Here is a 25,586-nt window from a genome sequence, read left to right on the forward strand (position 1 = left end):
GAATACATTTAGCTTTGTCTTGTTAATATTCAAGGATAAACCGTAGGTTTCACTGGTCCTCACAATGTTGTTTGTAATGATTTGAAGATAACTAGGGTTAATATATAAGTAATAATAATAACGTTTACGTTGTTATTATTATTACTTATATATTATTCTCAGTTCAATACGGTCCAAAAACATGAAATTCATAACCATTAATAACTAGGGTTGCTGGCTAACACAATCGTGTCATCAGTAAATCGGATGTTATTAATGACATAGCCATCGATCTTGATACCTAGACTAATATCTTCCATAGCCTCTCTGAACACAGCTTCAGAGTAGATGTTGAAAAGGAGTGGGGACAAGACACATCCCTGGCGGACACCTCTTCGTATAGCTATGTCCTCAATAGTAGTTCCTTCTACTTTGACCTCTGCAGTTTGATTACAGTACAAATGGGTAATGATACGAAGATCACCAACATCTACACCAGTAGATTTTAAAATCTCAAGTTTTGCATGAGATACGCAATCAAAAGCTTTTCGGTAGTCGATGTAGCAAGCGTGCACATCTGCATTCATATCTAGGCATCTCTGGGTCAAATCATTCAAGGAAAAAAGCACCTCGCGAGTACCCAGTACATTCCTAAAGCCAAACTGAGTATGTCCAACTTGGCGTTCGCATTTGAGGTAGATTCGAGTGTGGATGATTTGCAGAAATACCTTTAGCGCATGGGACATTAGGCTGATCATATGATAATCATCACAATGTGATGCACTAGCCTTTTTAGGTATGGTGACAAAAGTAGATCTTAGCCAGTCAGATGGAATTCTAAATCTAAAATAACTATACTGAGTTACAAGAAAAATGAACGTGTTGCACTACCACCATTTATTTTAAGGTTGATTTGTGCTAATTATAGGAGGTTAGTCAACCAATCGTTTGCTGTATTATATCAGAAGTTTCTGAAATTATGGCATCGCACATCAAAACATACTATTTACATTTTATTGGGGAAGTAATTAGGCTTATTACAACTTAACGGCTATGGATATATTTGAAAGTGTTGCAAGGCTAGATATTCTACATTTGGGTGAATATTTGTATAGGTTCAATTACCTGAATAACTATAAACATATTAAGAAAATTAGACTGGGCATTTTCTTAGTTTGCATTGTCCACAGCAAGTTTTTCCCATATCATTCATATTCTGATGAGAAACTGAGTCGGTCTGCTTGTTCTATGTTATGTGCATGTATTTAAACGCAAGTTCTTGCAGGTGCCATCTCAGCTCGCTGTTTTGTTCTCCATTCTGGTAACCACATAAATCTTTTAACCTCAAATGTCGCGCACGGTCGTGTGATCTCCTTCGATAAACAAAACACAATAGATCATCCCACTATTCTGTAGCCAGAACTACGCGATCCAGGAAGCATGAGCATAATATACAGCAATGCCACATCTTCAGTGAATACTTACTGTATCAATGAGTGTGCTCTTTAAGTGCTCTCTATGAAATGTAAACTCATAAGTGAATTCTTACTATGTGATCCCTTATTACTTAAGCGCTCCACTTATGTATAAGTGCTGACTATGAATTCAGCCCTCAGTGTCTTCCGATGACTTTTGGCCACTCATGCATGTTCTTTCCTTATTTCCTTCTCTCTTGCTTTCTGACTTGATTTGACACTTACGTGTTATTTTCCTATATTTATATTAGGCTAAAGTTTGTATTGAGCACCATGTTTCTCTACAAATAACGTGAATTAAGTTGGTGAAATGCAATAATTTGTTACTTTTGTTTAAACTTTGAATGTTTGTTAATTAGAAATTATTTTTTTGTACCTCAATGTTTAAAATCATTTGAAATGGTTGATTTAAAACTCAGGTCAGCCTATACTGCATTATTTGGTATTTCAACTTGTATTGGTGTTGAATTGTTGTTTTAATGATATTTTCTGTGTATTTGTTTTGCAGAAAGAGTGGAGAGAAAATTACTCAGATTTTAAGCGGAAAGTAGCCCGGTGTGTACGGAAAAGTCAAGAGGAATGTTTGTAGGGCAGTTTTATTTCAATTTGGGAAGACTTAAAAACGAGGTAACACATTTTTCTCTGCAGAATATTAAGCATGACTACACACATCCTGTTTAATATTAAGTAAAATCTGAACTCTGTGTGGTTATTTTCTCTTGCTTGTTTCTTCTCCTTTTTACTGTAGATGCATGAGGTTTTTCTTTGTTACCTATTAAATCTTATACTTCATCTTGTCCTTCCTTATGGCAGAACTTATCACTTTTGATTATAGAATACCTCTATAGTTTACGAACTGTGCTTCGGCAAGTGAGCGATACAAAAGCATGGGAAGTTTTCTCATCGAAATACAGTAAAACCTTGTTAAGACATTCCTGCACGGGACCAGGAAAAAGAAAGTGTTAAGCGAGAAAACGTATTACTCAGTATACGAATAATAACTATCCAGCAGGGATGTGGACACTCTAGATACGATTTTTTTTCGACATGACATTTTAAATCATGTCTGCGCGGGTACAGTGAAAATATCTACAATTTCTAAAAATGAAAGGAAAGTATTAACCCCTTAAGCGGGGAGCTCGGTACACACTAGCTCACTCTCAGGTGGGGAGCGATTTCCCTGATTGAAGAAAATATTTAATTACTTGATTAAAAACAATCTTAGACTAAAATGAACTATTGAAGGGCCAAAAGAGAAATATTTACTTGAATATAATGTATTTAATTCTTGAAAAATTCTATTTTAATTTTTCAATACTTTGTGCAAAAACGTACTAAGTGCTTTCACACTGTGATATCGAGATTGCTTCTTCCTAACAGCAAAGCTCTGGTTTTTGTTTATACAATAACTTTCACCTGAATATTTTAGGCAGTTTACTATCAATCTCTGCCTGGAAATAAATGTTTCTGTATATGTAAATTGTAGATTTACAAAGTTTACATATACTTAAAAGATGTGCAATGGAATAAATTATAATACTCACAAAATTAATTGGTTTAAAGAAGTTAAAAGTGATTTGGAGGAGTTGGATATTACCATGCAAACCATAGAAAACAGAGGCGAGAAAAGTATTTTGAAGAATAAATGCATCAGTCTTCCTCTGACCACTGTACAGGGGAAACAACAGATGCGGAGAGGGCAGCCAGGTCAACCAGACTCAAGACTTTTTGGGAGAAGAAAAGGAAGACAGATTTGTTGTAGTCTGATTTAAGTGCTCCAATGTGGGCGTAAACTCTGTAAATAAATAAATAAATAACTCACGAAATTTTCTGTTATGTTGGTTTGCGCTTTCCAGGGATCAAGTTTATATAGCCTCCCTACAATTACTAAGTGACATAAACTGACTACATTACACTACAATACAGGTAATATTTACAGTCTTCACAGTGTTATGTCTTTTACAGCTGTTCATAATGATACACACGGAAGCAGGTCATGTTATATAACCTGTCTCGCCTTCGCATAATTTATATAATTCCATTCCGAAACGCGATCGTTTTCTTGTTATGTAAACTTTACACCCTAGCCATCCTTTCCATAGCAAGAGGTTGTCATCAATTGACATTTTGCCATCAGGGTATAAGCTTCCGAAAATTTTGCTAACAGGTGGTCAAATACTGGATTTATCTCGTATATTTTTGGAGGAAGTTTTGCATTATTCACCTCATTGTCGGAGATATGTATAAAGCTGTGGAGAAAAATCTAATAATAATGTTATTGGCTTCACGTCCCACTAACTACTTTTACGGTTTTCGGAGACACTGAGGTGCCAGAATTTAGTCCCTCAGGAGTTCTTTTGCATGCCAGTAAATCTGCTTACAAGAGGCCGACGTATTTGAGCACGTTCAAATACCACTGGTCTGAGCCAGAATCAAACCTGCCAAGTTGGTGTCAGGAGGCCGGCCAGGCCACTCAATCTGGCGAGAAAAAATCTCTTCTGTATCATCAGCTCATAGAAAATAGGCGTAGTGAACAAGCGATTGCGAGAAATAATGTCCTAATTTAGGTTTCTGTACAATCCCCTGCGGCAACAGTATGACCATAAGAAGCTTTATTTCATCCTTATTTGTTCGGACACGGTCTTGATCTCGATTCCTACCTTTCGTCTTACTAAACTGGGTTTTGTGTGCGATTTCCTGCTCGGCATCTTTTGTCTGTTCAGCTATCTTCTGGCATATCTCGTCATAAAGTAATTAAAATATTTCGCTCAGTTTTGTTTTCCCTAAAAACACTCTCATTACATCACGATGGAAATTTGGATCAAAGGGGGAATTTCTTTGTCCATTTTCAGTATAAGTTGATAAAGAACTTGCAATGGTTGGATTGTAATCAGTATTATCGTCACAACTGTCATTGTCATGATCGCTACTTGAACTGGAATCGAACATGTGTCGTCTCTTTTGCAACTGCTGAACATTTGCATCAGCTACGAGCGTGCAGTACTTATTCCAGGTAATTTCCTGTCACTTACGAATTCCCCTTCGGCAGAACTTACTTCACTAATACCACAATTCTCCCCGCTAAATTCCAACATTTCGTTTATCATGACCCGGAAATCATCTTCCTCTAACAATGGGGGCCGGTAATTCGTTACAAATATTTTAGCAGAAAAAAATGTAAGAAAAAGGATCGAATAGAACCCTGGTCTCAGCAGTTTGGACGGAAATCATAAAATATTACGGATGCGTACGATAATAAAATGTTGTGTAACTCGCGATAAACACACACTCTAGTTGTGAAGGAAGGAGATAATAAATCAGGTCACAGTTCTAAAGTGTCATCAGAGATGTCTTTTCAGTGTCATAATCACTAGAAATCCCTTCAACAGCAATATTATTACATCCAAGGGACAATTAGGCGGTGAGCTAAAGCTTCAGCGTGGAGCTATTAGGCCTTAGGTCGTTCTTGCCCGGACGTCAGTTGCGTTCTTTATGTTGCAACTCATGGATGACACATAGGTATTGGGAGAACATAGTTGAAGAAAATCACATCGCAGGGCAGACTCATCCGGAATACGCTGCTGAAAAGAAAAGAAACCTCTGCAGGCAGGCAACTGAGAAAAAAAAAAAATTGAATCGGCGGATATATCCGCGTTCCCCACCGAGCAAGTGACTTGTAGCCGTGGATCTCGCCGCATCGCCCACCCAACGTGTTAACCCTTTTCACTCGTGTGTCGACTTGAGATCGACAATGAAGTCAAATAAATAATGAAGTTTAATTATTCCACCTATTCAATACATAAAAAGAGATGTTAATAAAGAATTAAATCTGTAAATAAAACTATAGGGACATGTTTTGCCCTTTAATTAAGGGCATCTTCAGCCTAATCTCAATCTGAAAGTTAATTAGTCAGGTCGACAGCTGTCGCTTAGCGTTATAGCTCGTGTGTCGACCGTGACACACTGTTTTGGCCCTCGTTGCTAGGTTACCTGGCATGCCAGGGGTTTTGTACTTCGTTTTGTAAGTACTGATCCCTTCCGGAATCCAAAAAAAAACAAATAGGAGTGTTTTAGTTCCTCTTTGCTCTGCAAAATTGCCCTGTTTCCCTGACAATGGAAAGCGGTCGCGTGAAGCAACATGGCGGCGCACAGCCTGACTGAAGCTGAGTTCCTTGCGTATATTTCTGCTGATTTTGATGAGTGACCATGAAAGTGGTGAAAATTTTTAATCTGGCGATTAAATTGATATATCCATTAGCGATTCAAGTGACTATATTGATTTAAGCGTCGCAAGAAATCATGGAGGAGGCGATAATATTAATATTCGTCCCAGTCATACAGTGCTGACTTCAAACATATCTTGGAGAACGGGTGATGCGGGATAACCCGTATTTCCTTACTGGTTAGTCAGTGGATTCATAAGTTGTGGCAGTGGACATAAAATAGATCTAGAGTAGTGGCAGCTATTTTTTACTGATCACTTGCTAACCTCTATTGTCCATGATATCTCCCTGGTTTTCTTGGAAAGTTGTGACTTTAGAAGAGTGAAGAGCTGAAGGCATTTATTGGTGTAATTATCAACACGGCAGAAATGCAGGATTATTTTAGTGAAGATTGGTTGGATAAGCAACCAGGGCTCCATCCAGGCAATTGCTTTGAACGCTTCCACACACTCAAGACATACAGTTAAGAAAGTGAAAAACATTATTTTATGTCATGTAAATAACATACATTAAGTTATTTTGTAGTTCCTTCCTGTATATATTGTTACAACCCGTACTTAATACCAGGTTTTAAAATACGAATAATGCTGGCAGAAATAAATACGAGTTAGGAGAAATCAGGACTTAGAAATAATTCTACTGGAAAGGGTTACAAGGCGTGAAAAACACGAGAGAACAAATATGAAAACCTTTTCCATTCGGGCTTATAAAATAACAAGTGCACTGAAAGGTGTGAAAAACACCAAACAACAAATATTAAAATATGTGCACGGGGCCAATAAAAATATCGAAGTATTATTGCAGATCACACTCTTTCTGAAACAAATGTTAGTAGAAGCCTTTTATTTTTGGAGCAGTAGGTTATTAAGCATTATTATCCGGTCACACTCTTAGACAGTGAATTGCAGGTTACACTCGACCATGTGCGACCGGGAGGAATGACTTTGGCTGCCATTTTCAAGTCTACAAATGTTCTACCAACTCGAGTTATCAAGACGAAACTCGAAGGTGCAAGTTCAACATTCACGACCCTGCACGCTCCAAGATGCGGACGCCAGTCCACTTTCTGGTGGGTTTTAATTTTGTGTTCATCTGTTGTCCGTTTCCATAACTAGGCTATCACGAGACAAATGTGTGCCACGCCTGTCAGTTTGACACGATTATATTCCTAACCCAGAAATAGGCTACTGTATCATGCGACAAATAGCCGCTACACTTCACTGTTCTACTCAATACAAAATAAATTTCTAACTTCTGCATGGAATGCGAAATACAAGTAAGGCTCACTATTATTCAGCAATCTCGCTGCTAACTGGCAAGCAAAACTGAACATTCCTGAGGTTAACGGCTTGCTCCCTGAAGGTGCAAGGTATCCTGTGAAGTTCAGGAATTCAAAGCCTTTTCCCGTAATCATGCAACTGTGGCGATGGCTATTACCCAAGTTGGAAATCCTGTTTTTGTCACAAGGTATGGCAAATAACATTTTCAGTGTGTGGAAAAATGGGATCATACTGAGCAGTAATAGCGAAAATTTATGACTCTACATGAGTTATTTTTATATACAGTACATTTAATACTGTAAGAATCGGGGCTTTGAATTCACGATGTGCTAAGTGGGAAAACGTTGTAAAGAGGAACGCACTAACAAGGTTTTACTGTAATTGCTAGACAACACATCCTGTGGCAGTGAACTTAGAAACAAGAATCTGACCTCGGTACGACATCTTTGGGTAATGTAATAGCACCACCCTTTTGAGGTAGTATAAAGATAGTGCTGCGGGGCTAACAGTTAGCGTGTGGTAGCATGTTCTTTGATTTATCTAAAAGTACTGTATATGGCAAAAAATCTAATGGTGAATATTTCAGAAAATTGTGGTGCGATTAAGTGCAAAAAATTTCTTTCAAAAAATGTCTTCGCATATGATTAAAAATTGATAGACCGAGCTCGATAGCTGCAGTCACTTAATTGCGGCCAGTATCCAGTATTCGGGAGATAGTAGGTTCGAACCCCACTATCGGCAGTCCTGAAAATGGTTTTCCGTGGTTTCCCATTTTCACACCAGGCAAATGCTGGGGCTGTACCTTAATTAAGGCCACGGCCGATTCCTTCCCACTCCTAGCCCTATCCTGTCCCATTGTCGCCATAAGACCTATCTGAGTCGGTGCGACGTAAAGCAACTAGCAAAAAAAAAGCATTTGAGAGGATAGAGCGGCTTGTCAGAATTCCAAAAATCACCAATGCTGAGTGTCAAAAGCTTATCGGGAATGTGTCTAAAAGTTAAGGCAGGTGACTGTTGTGAGAAAAATTCAGCGATGCTGAGCCTCAGCTGAGCACATCTGCTGGCCGTGTTATGGAAAATGATTTAGAACCGGTGGATGTGGATACTGATTGGTCTGGTCTGCAAAACTAAATTTTAATTCCATACTGTGACTAGATATGTTATTTGGACCACACCTATCATGTGTCGCGTATTGTACAACAAAACTTGCGGCCGTGAACCCGACACAGCCCTGTTTGAATTTCTTTCAAGTGCATGTCGCTTGTTTCACCCATTCTCGTGCTCTTTATTTTCCTTGCAAATCTACCCTCCTTATGTCTCGCTTGATCCCTTCACTTCAGCCGTTTCATCTTCAGAAATTCAGCCTTGATGAATCAGAGTTAGAATATTCCAAATTCATGTTTTATTATTAACTGAGGTTGTCAAGTTTTGAAGGGCGGGCAAGATTGTTTGCACTCTTTGTTTTCGTTGGACATGTTGAAGACCTCTGGTGGTGCATTTCTTGTTGCCCAGCAAATTTGACTCAGCCTTAGGAGCTATCTTTCTGCTGTAGGACAACAGCACAGTCGAATGTTGCAACTGGTAGATACTGTAGGCTACCTAGTTCACACTGTTTCAGATTATCTGCAACTTGGTACCTGAGTCAAATCAGTCATCTCCGTACAGGCCATGAAGGCGTTTGGAGGGGAAGAGTGGTTAGCTCTACGCCCAGCTGCCCCTGCCCCCAAGAATTAATCTGCTACTGATTTTTTGTGTGGGCTGATTGAACCTCCGGAAGTGGCAATCTGGTTTCTTACATTTTTTGACTTCCTGACAGGGAATCAAACCCACATCCTTCCAGATGAACCGAGCACACCTTTACCGCCTTGGTCAGGCTGTCCCTCAGTAGCTGAGACTTCTAGTTTATTTTCTGTTTTCTATTTTTATTTTGGTTTGGCCAGCTGTGGAATTGACTTTCAATTCTGTCTTTCATTGAAGCCTGGAAAGCTCATGTACTTCTACAATTGAATTATTTCCTTCTCAGCTGACAAAAATGTTATCGTGAAAAGGTGCATGGTTAGAGAAAGAAACAAATGTACAGTTATAAGTAATTTTAGCCAGGCTGAGAGGCTCAGATAGTTTGGGCACTGGACTTCCCGCCCCAAATTCGCAGGTTTGATCCTGGCTCAGTCCGGTGGTATTTGAAGATGCTTAAACCTTTCGGTCACCTTGACTTCAATTGAGGACATGATATTAAACTCTGTAATTTCCTTTCCACATGGAAATTTCAGATTTTTCCATGACACAAACTAAATTGTAACCGAAAGGGTTAGTGTTTATATCAGTACGCACTTGTGTTCAGTGAGTGTGATGAGATTAACACGTTGGGTGCCACGTGCCGCCGTATGGCGTCACGGTGGTCTTCAAATTTGAGATGGCGTGACGCCAGGCGATGCACCATAGATAATCAGCTGTGACATCTATGCGCGTAAAATTGTTACTACGTGAAAGGCGAACTTCAGGGTCTATTCCAGCTATGTACACTGACTGACAGTGACAATGCAACACCAAGGAGGAGTGGTTCGAAAGGGATGAAAGTTGGGGAAAAAACAGAGACGGCACGGACGAATAATTGATGTTTATTTCAAACCGATATGCAGGTTACACAATGCGCACGGCATCGACTCAGTAGGATGTAGGACCACCGCGAGCGGCGATGCACGCAGAAACACGTCGAGGTACAGAGTCGATAAGAGTGCGGATGGTGTCCTGAGGGATGGTTCTCCATTCTCTGTCAACCATTTGCCACAGTTGGTCGTCCGTACGAGGCTGGGGCAGAGTTTGCAAACGGCGTCCAATGAGATCCCACACGTGTTCGATTGGTGAGAGATCCGGAGAGTACGCTGGCCACGGAAGCATCTGTACACCTCGTAGAGCCTGTTGGGAGATGCGAGCAGTGTGTGGGCGGGCATTATCCTGCTGAAACAGAGCATTGGGCAGCCCCTGAAGGTACGGGAGTGCCACCGGCCGCAGCACATGCTGCACGTAGCGGTGGGCATTTAACGTGCCTTGAATATGCACTAGAGGTGACGTGGAATCATACGCAATAGCGCCCCAAACCATGATGCCGCGTTGTCTAGCGGTAGGGCGCTCCACAGTTACTGCCGGATTTGACCTTTCTCCACGCCGACGCCACACTCGTCTGCGGTGACTATCACTGAGAGAACAGAAGCGTGACTCACGTTCCGCCATTCCCTCATCCAAGTCGCTCTAGCCCGGCACCATGCCAGGCGTGCACGTCTATGCTGTGGAGTCAATGGTAGTCTTCTGAGCGGACGCCGGGAGTGCAGGCCTCCTTCAACCAATCGACGGGAAATTGTTCTGGTCGATATTGGAACAGCCAGGGTGTCTTGCACATGCAGAAGAATGGCGGTTGACGTGGCGTGCGGGGCTGCCACCGCTTGGCGGCGGATGCGCCGATCCTCGCGTGCTGACGTCACTCGGGCTGCGCCTGGACCCCTCGCACGTGCCACATGTCCCTGCGCCAATCATCTTCGCCACAGGCGCTGCACCGTGGACACATCCCTATGGGTATCGGCTGCGATTTGACGAAGCAACCAACCTGCCCTTCTTAGCCCGATCACCATACCCCTCGTAAAGTCGTCTGTCTGCTGGAAATGCCTCCGTTGACGGCGGCCTGGCATTCTTAGCTATACACGTGTCCTGTGGCACACGACAACACGTTCTACAATGACTGTCGGCTGAGAAATCACGGTACAAAGTGGGCCATTCGCCAACGCCGTGTCCCATTTATCGTTCGCTACGTGCGCAGCACAGCGGCGCATTTCACATCATGAGCATACCTCAGTAACGTCAGTCTACCCTGCAATTGGCATAAAGTTCTGACCACTCCTTCTTGGTGTTGCATTTGCTCTGTCAGTCAGTGTATTTTTACTCTATGCCACCATATGGCGCCACAGTATTCTTCCGAAGCTACTGACTGGCCAGTGGTCATAGTCTCACAGGTGAAAGCGCGCCAAGCATTGTTTATTCCTCGTTTACGTACGTATTATCACTCAGTTTATATAGTTGTGCAAAAATATAAAAAATTGAAGATATTGGTAATAATCTTACGAGGGAAAACATACATGTGTTACACTCGGATTCGGTTGAAATTTGGTATGACTATTCGCGGGAGGCAGTAGAATGCTAAGGTGAACACTGCATGTACCCAGCGCAAGTTTAAACGCCAAAATTGAACAAATAAATAGTCATAGAATTAGAAGTGCCGCGGGAGTATCGGGGTGTGGCGCAGAGGTAGAGAGGAGCGAAGCAGCGGACATGAACCAACCGGGCTGCGTCGAGCTGCGCTAGCAGCCAGGTAGCGTATAGTTAGCGCGTTCCCCTTAACTTCCCGATCAGATGTGCAAAACGTAAATATGAAAATAGCACATGAAACAAGTGTACAAAGGACGATGTTTGAACAACGATGCCAATAAGGTTTGAAAAATTACGAGTAACATGAACTCGGGCGTGCCGAGACGCATATTTTCGTTGTTTAGAGTTATCAGAAAACTGTTCACAACAATATGTAATGTAATATAAGTACTTGTTTTGCATTTTACTAGGTTTTCATAAATATTGCGTTAATTTGAATTAGCAAATAAATATCCCGTACTTGAAATTCGTATTGCACATTCCATGACAAAAAATTCTGTGACACCATATGGCGTCACGCTATATTTTATCTTTCCTAAAAATTGATGTGACACCATATGGCGTCACACATGACCATGGTATGGTGAGATAAAATTTACTTAGTACATCATATAAATACATCCCAAGATTATATAAACAGACTACAACGCGTACAATTGCTTTGGCACCAGCGGAATGCAATTCAAAAACATGCCTGGCACCAGTGGAATAGTGTGCTTCAATCGGCTCGGCACTCAACGTGTTAATTACCGTATTTTCTCGCATAATTAACGCATTTTTTGACAAAAAACCGGCGAAAAATTTGGATGCGTAAATTATTCAAGGAATTCAGATAATAAAAAAAAATATTTACATTTAAAAGAATACATCAGATATATACACAGTTGATTCAACTCATTTGCGTTTATCGTCATTTGGCGTAAAATGATGGCGTGCGTTTCTTTCGGGCAGTCAGATAGGGGTACGTGAGGTAAGTTGGAGAGACAGGTTTGAAGTACCGACACTGGAAAGTTCTCTTCCCGTTACAAGCTGATGATACGACCTGGAGTGATATAAATATGAACTGATAAAAGTTCAATTCATTTAAGTACATAATAATGACATACCAGCAAAGAAAAAGTCTTACCTTTTATAGGGTACTGTCTTTGAGTTCGCTACCAGCTACTACTGTTATCACTGCTCACATCTCTCCATTAGAAATAATCTTCACTCCTGTCTAACGAATTCAAAATTCCTGTTTTCTTGAAGCTCTTTTCAATCACCTTCGAAAAAATCATTTCCCAAGCGCGCAAATATCCACTCACAAAGTAATTCCACTGATGGTTTCTGAATCTTGCCTGTTGGGGTAAGTTCGTGCACACTTTCCGCCATCCAGTACTGATAAAGTTTTCACACATTGTCCTTGAATTTTTTATTTATCAAAACGTTCAAGGGTTGAAGTACCGACGTCAGTCCACCAGGAATTGCTGCCAAATCGCTTTTCATGGTTTCCAATAACTTCTTAGTGTCTTCAGTCAGGTGGCCATGAAAACTGTCCATTGCGATAAGGGCCAGACATCGGAAGAGTGACCCTGTTCGATTTCCTCAAACCGTTCATATCCAATCTTGTACAAGTGACTTGTCCATCCACCCTTTATCCTGGATACGAACATGGATCTCTCATGGAAATTTTACTTCCGGCATTGTTTTTTGCTTTAGAAAAATGTAAGGTGCAAACGTTCTGCCATCAGCCAGCAAGCATTACAGTGCATCATTGTTTTTCACTTCCCGTAGTGTGTAGAATAACATATCGTATCGATTGTTCGACTTTGTGGCATGTCGAAACTTATTGGCATCTAATCTGCGTTTCCTACTTTGGAGAGCAAATATTCCTTAAATTTATGCTTCTCAGTCACAAAGCAGTGAAAATCAATTACTTTTTGTTTGAAATCATTCGGCATTCCTTTGACGTAATGTTGTTCTTCGTTGAAGGGAGCCCATTTCTCTTCATAAAATTAATCAACCAACCTCAGCTAACCGTAAAATTCCCCCTGTGGGTGGGGGCGGTAGAATAACACCCACGGTATCTCCTGCCTGTCGTAAGAGGCGACTAAAAGGGGCCTCAGTGGCTCTGAACTTTGGAGCGTGGGTAGGCGACCACGGGGCCCTTAGCTGAGTCCTGGCATTGCTTCCACTTACTTGTGCCAGGCTCCTCACTTACATCTATCCTATCCGACCTCCCTTGGTCAACTCTTGTTCTTTTCCGACCCCGACGCTGTTAGGTTTGCGAGGGCTAGGGAGTCTTTCATTTTCACGCCCTTCGTGGCCCTTGTCTTTCTTTGACCGACATCTTCATTTTTCGAAGGTTCGGATCCCTTCCATTTTTCCCTCTGATTAGTGTTATATAAAGGATGGTTGCCCAGTTGTACTTCCTCTTAAAACAATAATCACCACCACTAACCGTAAAATCCGAGACACTGATTCCATGTGCAGCAGCTATTTCTCGTCTTTTAAAATACAGCATTTCATGAGAAACAGCATACCCATTGTTACGTAACGAAATCACAGTTTTAAGTAGATCATTCACTGCTTGCGGAAACTTGCCAGTTTTTGGTCCGTGAAATGCTTTGCGAGACTTGTTAGTCTCTTGAAGTGCAGTTTTCTGTTTCCGCCAGTAGCACACGTTGCATTCGGACACGGAATACTTGCGGACCGCTGCCCTATTCCCGTATGTTTCGGCGTAACTGATCACTGCGAGATTATATAATGCCATAAGTTATGAATTTCATTATGGTCTGTATTGACAATTGATCACTATCAAAGGTTAGGAAGGGTTCACCTATTCAATACTATTAGTTTGTATATTGTGTTATAAAACTGGGACTAGTTTCGACCCCATATATATTGGGTGAACTTCAGCCATGCTCCATTTGGAGAACAGAAGCACACATATAATCAATAATGATATAAACGCTGATATGACACAATTTATAGTCTTAATTCAAACCATTGATGAAGTCTGAATAACATATCTTCATTTTAAACTAAATAACACATTAAAAAAATGTTCTGGTTGATGGCGAACTATTTTGTCGTTTCTACAGCAGCTATTGTTTCTGAGTTGATCTGGAGTTGGTATCCTTTTCTCTGTAAACACTGATATAATTTAAACCATTGATGAAGTCCGAATAACATATCCACACTTTAAACTAAATAACACATCAAGAATGTTGTGGTTGATGGCGAACTATTTTGTCGTTTCTACAGCAGCCTTGTTTTTTAGTTGATCTGGGAGTTGGTATCCTTTTCTGTGTAGACAAGCAACTGGATTGATATTCATGTTTAGATCAACTCGAATACTTGTTCATTGTAGATTAATAAACAGTTTTGAGATCACGTAAAGCACACGTACTGCACCCGAAACCCTCGTAAAATATGTTTGTATCAGACTGGAATCGAGTGGCACTAGCCACTTGTGCGCTGATTCACTCACTGAACTAGTGCAGTGGTCGGCTGATAACACCACATTGCACAGTATTTGGAATGCCTGGTTTCGCAATAGGAAGGCTGCTACTCGAGTAGTTGACATTTTTATTTCGAAACTCACCTGGAGCTGCGTAATGGATGTTCGAAAAATTAGGTGCGTCAAATGCGGGAACATTTTTTTCCCACTTTGGACCCCAAAATATGGGGATGCGTAAATTATGCAAGGGCGTTAATTATTCGAGAAAGTATGGTAGTTCAGAATTTTTCGATGACAGGAAAGAAATTGTGACCGAAAGGGTCAGATACGTCACCCTCGTGTCAGTATATTTACTGGCACGTAAAAGAATTCCTGCAGGTCTAAATTCCAGCAGCTAGGTGTCCTACACCCACTGTCGGCAGCCCTGAAGATGGTTCTCCGTGGTTTCCCATTTTCACACCAGGCAAATGCTGGGGCTGTACCTTAATTAAGGCCACGGCCGATTCCTTCCCATTCCTTAACCTTTCTGTCCCATTGTCGCCATAAGACATATCTGTGTTGGTGCGACGTAAAGCAAATAGCAGAAAGGATACTTTTGAAACCATTTTCTCGAGTTCAACATAACCCACAAATTAATCTAAAAAGCCACCTAATTTTCTGAAGGTTGGTCTGGGGGGGGGAATTACTGATAACCCACTTCGATGGTTGGTATCTCTGACATAGTTTGTTTTATACCGCTTCCATTAAAAATCCTGCAATTTCTGGAGGGTAGCATTTCAAATATGGCCGTCTCCAGTGTGTTAACCATCTGGCTTTTGAATGATTTAGAAGCTGCTGGTAATTTGTTTAAAAAACCAAACCCCAAAGCGACACAACCCCGCAGGGCTATGACCTACAAGTGACCACTTTTCGGCCCAAAGGCTTGCAGATTGAAAGGTGTTGTGTGTGGTCAGCACGACGAATCCTCTGGCCATTATTTTTGGCTTTCTAGACTGGAGCCACCATCTCACAGTCAGGTAGCTCCTCAATTATAATCATGTAGGCTGAGTGGACCCTGAACCAGCCCTCAAGCTAAGAATCCCTGACCTGGTCGGGAATTGAACCCGGGGCCTCTGGGTAAGAGGCAAGCTTGCTACCCCTTAACCGCAGGGCCAACACAATTTATGTTCACAAAAAAGCTACCCTGTTCTGACATCATTCTTTTGTTTCCTGTCTATTGATAAACTCAAGCGATATTTAAAGTTCCTTGACTTTGTTTACGCGCGACTCGTAAAAGCTTGGTGTCAGAGTGTAAGAAGAGTGGTGTAAGAGAGGAGGAAAGTAAAGAACTAGTGAATCCAGGAGCCTGTTCAGGATTGTCCTGGTCAACATTTCTTTCTTCCCAGTCATTATTAGTAGCATCACTATCACTTGCTTGGTTACGCGCAGTCATATTCCACGCAGGTAATTCATTGTCTGAGGCGAAATCTGCACTTGATTCGTCAACAAGTTGGGAATCGCTGTCCACAAAGTCTGAGAGGTCGCCAGTCATTAGCTGTTCAATTTCTCTGTCATCATTTGTGTTTACTTGTGTGATTGCTGTTGTTGGTATATTTTTTCAATATGCTAGATTTTGAAATTTTGACACCCCTGCAGATATTTTTAGAAAAAGAAAATGAATTTCTTGGTTTTTGTATTATGTATGTGTGCCCTCCATTGTTCGTTTTTACTCAATTTCTAAGCGTGTGGTAATAGGATTAACACATTGACGACTGGTCGCGAACGGAGGCTGCTACCCCATATAGACTGAATAGGTCAAGCCTCCAAGAAAGAATTACACTGCTGCACTCAAACTACTGTAATTTTAAAATTATTAAAGAGATCGGCCTCAAGCTTGGAACATGTATTCACTACGGTTGGTTAGTAGTCTGTCCGGTGTGAAACCTTTCAAAGCAGTATCGTTCGTAGCTCCATTTAATAGTCCTTCAAAGCACTATGTAGTATGAATTCCCTGTTTGTGCCTTTCGTGTACTTATTGTATTCAATTATACAAGTATTTCTCTTTACAGTTACTCCCCGTTTAGTGTCAGAAGCTAATAATTAGAAATATCTAATTCACTGTCACGCTCTATTATAACTGGTCTGTACATAATTAATCACAATTATCGGTAGCTATCGACAACTGAATACACCGCGTCCTGTTGACATCTGCGCTGGTGCTCCAGGGAATTGCTCTACATATCCAGCATTATTTTGTTAAAATACATGAGGGTTTTAAAGAAAGGTGCAGTGATAATTTATATTCAATCACTGCAATCGATCAGTCACTACTGATCTGCATTTAGGGCAGTCACCCAGGTGGCAGATTCCGTATCTGTTGTTTTCCTAGCCTTTTCTTAAATGATTGCAAAGAAATTGGAAATTTATTCCATGACTAGACCACTTGGAACTCATAATCTCATACAAGAGAATGAAATTAACATTATATAAACAGTTTTTCATTCCAGTTGTAACATACGGACTAGAAACGTTGGTAGCTAATAAGAGACAAGATAGTAAGATCCAAGCAGTAGAACAGTAAGAACATCGCTTAAAAAAACAAGAGTTAGAATTCAAAATATTAAAATCAGAAGATCTAAATATAGAACCATTGGTACAGAACATACAGAAAGCAAGACCGAAATGCTTCGGACATGTAAAACGAATGGGAAAGGAACGGGTAGCAAGAAGGGAATTGAAAGAGAAATTAAGGGAAAGAGGCCAGTTGGAAAAGTGAGAAAGTGGGTGGATGAGATTTGGAAGGACGTTAAGAGAAGCTGGATTGGATGTACACAAGTATGGATTGTATGTGGCGGAAGTAATGGAACAGGAAAAGTGGAAGGACAAAAAGGAGTGGAGGAGGCTTGTTAACCACACCCGGGCGACTGGAGTGGGACATTGATGATGATGAATCTCGCCCACAATTTCATCAGTAATCAAGGAAATATGAGGTTCATAAAAGCGAGAATTCTCGTAGCCCGACACCAACTGTCGGCTGTCACGTATCGTCAGCTGAGAAACTACGAGAATTCTCAGGGCTCTTCACCCGTGTGGCACATCAGACAATGAATCTGCATACAAGGTTGAAGTACTTTGTCATCACATAGGCCATGTCGCCATGGGCAACAATCTTGTACAATGTATATACGAAGTTTCCATGGCTACAAAGACCGTACAATTTAAAAACTACATCGACACTAAAATTTACAATCCCTCTACTTCATGACATGATTGAAACTAGTTAAAATTATAGCAAACAGATAGCATAACAAGTTACAAACGATGCCCGTGCGTAAAAACGGAGATCTTCAGGGCCGGTCCACAATGTGTTAATCAAATATTCCAAAAGCCTACATTTTTGATTAAAACAGCCTGGCACTTTTAGACTGCAGCTTTAAATTTTTGCCTGGCACTAAAAAGGTTAAATGTAGAATACTTTACCCTCTCCAGCTATATACAATGTAGTGAACTGTACATATTGTAGCACAGAAATGGAAGTACTTATGTATTTCACTATTGTATTTTTGTTCTTTTCTTGTTGCAGGGAGATACACAACAGTTGTGAGGGCTCGATCTCAGTGTGTTTATCAGGGAACATCATGTGATTTGAAGGCTCCTTTCTTTGTAAATGTGAGAAATAAAATCAGTTGACTTTTCAATAACATCTGTTGATAAGCAAAGGGAAGGTAGGCTAATGATTATATTAGGGTTTACTGTGAGGGGAAAATGGTTGAGAATAAGGAATAACTTTTCATAAATCGTGTCAAGAACTTGCAAACATAATTTGAGCCTTACCAAGAGAGAGAGAGAGAGAGAGAATTGATATCTTGCAACAGGGAAGATAATGAGAAAAGTCTTGATTTGGATACGTCAAGTTTTTACAGTCCCTGTTTATAAAGTTGCTGCTTCGTGTAAAACTGCTTAAAACACGAAAGTTAATGGCAGGACAATAGAGACTTCTCCCTTGCTGAATGAAACTGTCCAGATAGGTTACATCATCCTCCTACACCTACCCATAACCACCCTTTATTTTTTTTAATGTAGATTTTTAGTTTGTTGTTTTTTTTTTTTTTTTAATGCAAGTGTTGGGGAGAACTACTGCAAGCGACATAGTGACAAGGCGTCGGTCGACCGACAGAAGTGTGTGTGCTCCTCCTCTCGAAGACGGTCGTTCATCGTTTTTGCCTTCCCATCCAGCGCTGCCTCCTTGCTCTACGTTTTCTTCAGGGCTGTCAGAAAGAAACATTGTATCGGTGTGGATGTTGGCTCAAATCAATGAATTACCTTTTTATTGTGTTTTTTAATGAACTTATTTTTTGGAATGGTTATTGAAAGAAGTATAATAAAAAATGAAAAATGGAAAGGATGTATGTGATTGGTTTGGTGGAGATAGAATACTTGCTGTTCGGTTTCCACCTTTCTCATCGAAAGATCACTTCTTTAAGTGTGGACGTGCATCTGGTGCTGTCCGCATTTCGTCTTCAACGAGAAAATGTGTTTGGATGTTGATCCTGAAGAGATATTTCGAGAGAGCGCTTGAAAAAATGAGGAGCGATTGCTGCATGCCAAGAATGCTGTCATATTCCACTGTAAATTATTAATATTATCACTTATTTAAAAATTTTATGAGAAATATCTGACTCAGAACAAAATCCAATTTCTGCTAGCTTTTTTCTTTTCTTTTTTTCTTCTTCTTCTTTACCTTGCTGCTATCGCACTCGAAACCAGTGGCCTACGCTCTTTGCAGGCAAATCTGTACAGATTGTATATAGATTATAAAATATGTATCACAGAAGAGTTTGGCCATTTTTTTTAGGAAGGAGAATGGTCACAAATTAAATTGCAATAAATGCATTTTGATTTTTTAAATTATAAAGAACTTTGAATAGGAAAATGGCATCTGAAGAAATTGTAATACTTTCCAAACATGTATGGTTCATTCTTATTTTATGGAAGGATGATTACCATTTTCTTTCTATTTGGGAATTAGTGTAAATTTAATGTACTGCTTAAAAAAAAAAAAAAAAAAAAACACCCCTTACTTCATACTTTAAAAGTATGTTTTCCATGTGAAATTAATAAATCTGCAAAATTTTAAAATACCTATCACCTTGTGGTTGAATTTCTTTTTTAGTTTTTGCAATTTTGTTCATTTTTGCCATCTTGAAAGGAAGAGAAGAATCTTACCCAGTAATGACAGAACCTTTTATTCTTACAATCTACTCAATAATAATCATCATCATGATCATCATCAATTTCCCTCGTCCAGCTCCCAGCTACAAATTCTAAGTTCAAATTGATTCTTACAAATCTACTTAGTATTCAGAGATAATTCTAGTTTATCTTTATATAAAATCATATCCCTGCCTACTTGCTTTCCTTCTTCTCAATCCTGTTGTATTCTCCTCCCCTCACTCTTGTCCTTTCTTCGACCTATCTCCGTTTCATGGCCCTTCCCTAGACAGGTTTGCTGACAAATATTCATGATCCCCATTTTTATTTTGTCAGGCATAATGAGTCCAGTATCTGATATTTTTAAAGAATACTTCACACACCTGAACTGCCAGTCCCACCGTTGACGTATTTTTATGCCACCATGCTTGGATTTGAGCTGCAGCAACGAAGTGTGGAGTCTGAAACTTGTAGCTTATTTGCCACAACAGAGACAGCGTTTTCTCTTTGTGATCTTCAACAATGTTTTGGAAGCAATATATACACACACCTTCCTTTCAGAGGCTCCAAAGCTACTTTGGACATTGTGAACTTTTAGTAGCTCTGATATGCAGGCTTTCTCAGCTTAGTGGAGAGGTTTGGCTTGTGCACGATCTCCATCGCATGAGAAAGTCTCACTCTGTCAACCGGGAAAATGACAGTATAATTATATTTATGGAGGTAGGTTTGCTTATGCTTGATCATATAGTCCAGGTTGCGTGGATGTTCAGATATATCGCCGATCCTCAGAAGAGACATGGTTCACGGCCAGTCACTTTCTTCTCAGTATGGTCCAAGAAATATACCAGAAACAAAATTTTCAGAATGCACTTCTTCATGGCAGCTTCAAAGCAAGGCTTGAATGTATCTAGCACACATTTGAAAGATTACTCCTGAACAAGGTATGGGTCTGTCAAAAATAGTTTGCAGAGGAAATGACCAAACTGACAGCATCAGAGTTGGAGTCTGTTGGGATTGTCTTGACACAGATGGTCCCAAAGTTGATTCTTAACTACAGAGTATTGTAACAAAGCAACAGTTTCAGGACACTCTGCTTTAGACCTGCATCCAAGTGTAGATTTTTATCCTTTTTCTGTACTTCTGGAAGAACCTCACAGTTATAGATTAACTAAGTCGAAACTGTAAGGAAATGACTTCTGTCAGTATGTATGAGCACTTTGGACAGCAAAAATGCCACATTTGATGACGAAGGATTTGCAGTTTTACAAAGTGAATAGAGTCGATGATTAATGTGGTAAAAGGAAAATACTATCTCCATGCTGAGGTTGGAGTCAGTTCCTGCTTGCAGCTTCTGCTTCACAGCTCTGCCACATGCACTTGAGGCAGTCGGATTTGTAAGAAGTATGATAGGAAAGACAAGAAAGAACAGGATAAGAAAAGAGGATGTTGGGAAGGAAATCTTAGTGGAAAAACAGAATGGAGAAAAATATATGTGGATGGTTTGGACATGTCAGGACGGTAAAAGAAGGAAGCGCACGGAGACCCAGATAGGAGGAGGTTGGGCAAGAGGGAGATGCAGAGTAAGGTGGTTGAAAACTATCAAGAATAGTATAATTGGAAGAAACCTGGATTGGAACACAGTTAAGGAGGAACAATGGTGGTTGGGTAGAGGAAGATGAAAGTTGCCGTAAACATCCCAACTTAGCGGGAGCTGGACGAGAGAAATTGATTTTGATGATGAATTCTAGTTTGTTGTATATTTGTTCCTAGAGTTGTTTACCTTCCACCTCCACCCTCCCCCCACCCCCTCCCCAAACGAAATTACAGTAAAAACCTTCGTTAATGATCTGCGTGATAATTTTCTCATTATAATATTTAATGAAAGGTGAATTGGGGGAAAATGTTAGTAAAGGGGAGTTGTAACCATTTTTAATGCATCATTCTACTGTATACTGTTTTCTTAAATCTGTTTGTCCACTTATTTTTGTTTTATTTAAACTGTAAATTTTGTGCAAACTCCGTACATTTTGTACATCATCAGCAAATAACCCCCTTTTGTGTACAACAAAGAGTAATGACCAGCGTAGATGTTTTGGGCATGACTGAATGAGAGCAGACGTAAGTGTTGTGTGAATGGTGTTCTTTGAGGGTTAGACAAATTTCTAGATTTATCTACAGTGAAACTTCTCATTTACAGGCATTGAAGGAACGTAACAATTTTTCCACATCTGGGAGATGTCCTTTATTTATCTAACTGTAAGTTCGTAACATACCGCATAATCCTGAATACCACTTACCACCGAATAACACCCACACACCTGAATTTTTAACAACAAAATTTGAAAAGAAAAAAATCAAGTTTACTTACAACTTTTTTAATTTCTGAAAATGTGTCACAAATTTGCTAATTTAAAACACTTTGCAAGTAATAGTAATGCTTTTAGAGCCCTTAATGTGACCCGTATTGCCTAGTGGCAACTTAAAATAAACGGGCGTCTGATTAGCATTCTCAGTTTGAGAAAGCAAATAGGAATTTTTCTTCCGCAAACGATGAAAGGCCTTCAACTTTTCTTTGCAGCCAATAGGGAGACGACATGAAATAGATCTAAGTTTCTGCATGCACAATCCGTTTCTTCAATAAAAGTTCCTAATCCACTCACAGCTTCCAGTAAACCCTCCTTTTTTAAGTTCCTTTGCAATCCCTAATGATTTTGGTTGACACATTTTCAGTTAGTACAACATGTCTTTCAGTTACGTATTTATAAAGCCACTCTTCAATTTCAGGAAACTGTGCACTCTGTCCTCAAAGTTCTATCACAGTTACTTTTTAATAACATTTCCTCCTCCAATGACTAATATATAATTCATCAGTATCATATTTTCTGCCGGCAGCACAATTTCCGATAGTTTCAGCTTCTGATTCAACTTTTTGGTTTCTCGCTCACAGTTAAATGACCACAAACGCTTTTTTTTAATTCATCATTTGTTACCACTGATACTTCCTCACTCAGAACACAAAGTGTTAGTCAACTGCCACACCATGTGGTTCCAGTAATGCAAAAGTGAACGACGAAACGTGATTTCAGCCATTGCCAGGTTGCATTACATGAAACTGCTGTTGCCGCGTTGATGCGTCTTTGGAACAATGTATTATGAGACCACGATACGAAAGTCTTAAATATGACCTGCACCCGAATTTAGGAAGCAATATTTCTGTAAGAAAAGTGCGTGTGGTATTCGGGATTATACGGTATGTTATGTACATGTTCATTCTTTAAATGAAATTCATTACTTTAATTCTAAATTTTCACGTCAGAACATTTTTCTCTCCACAAACTTAAGAATTTTGGCTGGAAGAGCTCAGGAAAAATAAACAGTTTCGTCTGCATTATAAATGCGGTCTTCTCTGTAATTTTGAATGAATAAAGTTCTACTTCGCATTCTTCTGCTTGGTGGTGTCTTTATATGCTGACATGTATTGTCTCGCTCAGAATTTTCTCCATCCAGTTGTTCAGATCTTCAAAGACCACATAACGTAATTCTTTTGCTACTTCCCTCACCTTTTCCTGAATAGTGAATGTGGTGACTTCTTGCTGCTGAAACACAATCAACAGTAATACCTTCAGTTTTTGGAAATTCTATTTTTCCTCTTGTCATTTATGTTTTCATGCCACTGCCTTAATATGGAGTCTTTTCTGTTGTAAAACTGTACTTATTTGTGTCATTCCTATACAGAATTCGTCTGCAACCATACCAACACTGCATTATTTTTATATTTCCTGCACATTTAATAACTTGAATTTTTTTTTTGTGGATTGTTAAACCTTTACATTTAAATGGCATGGCACTAAAGGTAAAATAGCTGATAGATGAGTGAAGAGAGAAATAAAGTTACAGAATTGATCACAGGAACTGGACTTTGGACTCATCAACCGGGAAACTGTCCGTGTCCATGAAAGAAGAGTTGATTATATAATTATTTCTATATTACACCAGTTGAGGAGTGTCTGTAAGGAGAGATTTCACTGTATGTTGTTGATCAGTGTGCTAGGGGTTTCTTTGCTGAATGTTTTCATATATTCTAATGCTGGCATAATCATTTGTAATTTAATTCTAATTTAAGAAGCAAACAAAACGAATAATATTGTTAATGAATATTGTTTATTTGATAATCGAAACTTCTTTTTGGAAGTTCAAAGAAAGAAGGATATAAATTGGTTTTGAAAGTGTATTGTAGGAGTTATGTGTTGTCGTTCAACCTCTTTACTCATTAGTATCCAATTTTTCCAATAAAATAATGTAAAACCAAAATCTTGATATAGCTTATCATTCCCTGAAATGTTTGATTGTCCTAGCATAATCCTGGATTTATAAAAGAAAATCTCTTTTCAAAGGGTTTTTCTTTTTTAAGAATATAGTTTACACACACATTATTTATTTCCATAACACGGGTCAACAAATTTTTACTCTTTTCCCATAATATGAACAAAATAGGCTTATATTACCTAATACGGACATGCTGAGCACGAAGTGACTTTTTGTGTTATATTTGCTCTTTCGTTTTAAAGCCAGGATTTTTCTACCTGTCCATCTTTGTGTAGGTCTTGTTTCTTGTTTGTAAATCTTCCTAGGAGGCCTATTTGTGATGGAAATACTAAATTGGTAAAATTTTAAACATGCTGCCGGAGAGGCATGGTGCAGGTCCTTAGGTGGTCTGTGAGGATGGGGCCCCATTCAAGATGAAATCTAATTATGACATCACAAACACCCAGCCCCCGAGTCATAGGAATTAACTAATGAAAGTGAAAAACCCAGACCCCAACTGGGAATCGAACCTGGGACCCCATGGGCCAAAGCCCAGTATATAAGCTAACATGAAATATCTGTTATTGACTAATAAAATAGAGAAAGAGATCAGAAATTACTGTGGGTTGTTTTTTTTTTTTTTTTTTTTTTTTCTCTCAGCTTATACTAACAGTTCATATTCAACGTTTTGCTCAACAGGAATATCGTGTACTCTTACAGTCCAGTCCTTCATCGCATAATATTGTGCTGGTACCTGACTATCTCAGAAACATAAAGAAAACCAACGACACTTGGTTAATCCCCACTGTAAATTGCCACTAATCATGCAGCAACTTTCACAGTCATTTATTGCATTCAGTAACAGGAGGTATTTTTGTAGGTTTCTTTCGTAGTGGCTGAATATGCAGCTCCATGCGTGGGGTCTGGGGTTTGATTCCCAGCAGGATTGGGGATTTTAGCTTTCTTTAGTTAATTCCTTTGACTTGGTGTTTGGGTGTTTGTAAGCCTTTTTCAACATTAGAAATCGTTTTGTGTTGGGTCTCATCCTCACAAACGCACAGGACGTCTACTCCGGGGGTCACACGCTATTATTATTAGTACTCCAGCGGCTGAATCACCTAATGGAATGGATTTGCATTAACATTGTGTATTATTTATTTATTTATTTATTTATTTATTACTCCACAATTTAAGAGTTGCCGAACATGACAGGGACAAAACCAACAGAGTTAAATAATAATAATAAATAGAATGAAGAATAGTGTCGCAGTTACTATTAAAATGGGTTGTACATAGTCCGTATAGTTTGAATCGATCCCTTGCGTACTAATATTGATGATTGTATCTAAGACAGTGCTATTAGGGACTCTCAGATTTTTCAGATTGTTGACATAAAATTTTTATCATTTATCTAGTGCCGATCAATAATCTGACAACTTTAACACAAAAAATTCTACAAGTCTCTTTGAAATATTCTGTTGTTGGCTCATAGGTG

At 39.5% G+C, this 25,586-nt stretch overlaps 1 protein-coding gene across 2 annotated transcripts in view; it reads left to right on the top strand.

Moving 5' to 3' along the window:
- The window catches only part of LOC136886011 (ubiquitin-conjugating enzyme E2 G1), a 65,615-nt gene extending 44,364 nt beyond the window's left edge, over positions 1–21,251 (top strand). For both annotated transcript variants that reach the window (XM_067158722.2, XM_067158723.2), the window contains exons 5-6: positions 1,963–2,081; positions 18,159–21,251. In XM_067158722.2, the coding sequence (XP_067014823.1) occupies positions 1,963–2,043 (81 nt within the window). In that variant the 3' untranslated portion in view covers positions 2,044–2,081; positions 18,159–21,251. The remainder of the gene's footprint in view (positions 1–1,962; positions 2,082–18,158) is intronic.
- Positions 21,252–25,586: the final 4,335 nt, after the last annotated feature.

The sequence above is a fragment of the Anabrus simplex genome, chromosome X (assembly GCF_040414725.1).
Source record: "Anabrus simplex isolate iqAnaSimp1 chromosome X, ASM4041472v1, whole genome shotgun sequence".
In the NCBI taxonomy this organism is placed as follows: Eukaryota; Metazoa; Arthropoda; class Insecta; order Orthoptera; family Tettigoniidae; genus Anabrus; species Anabrus simplex.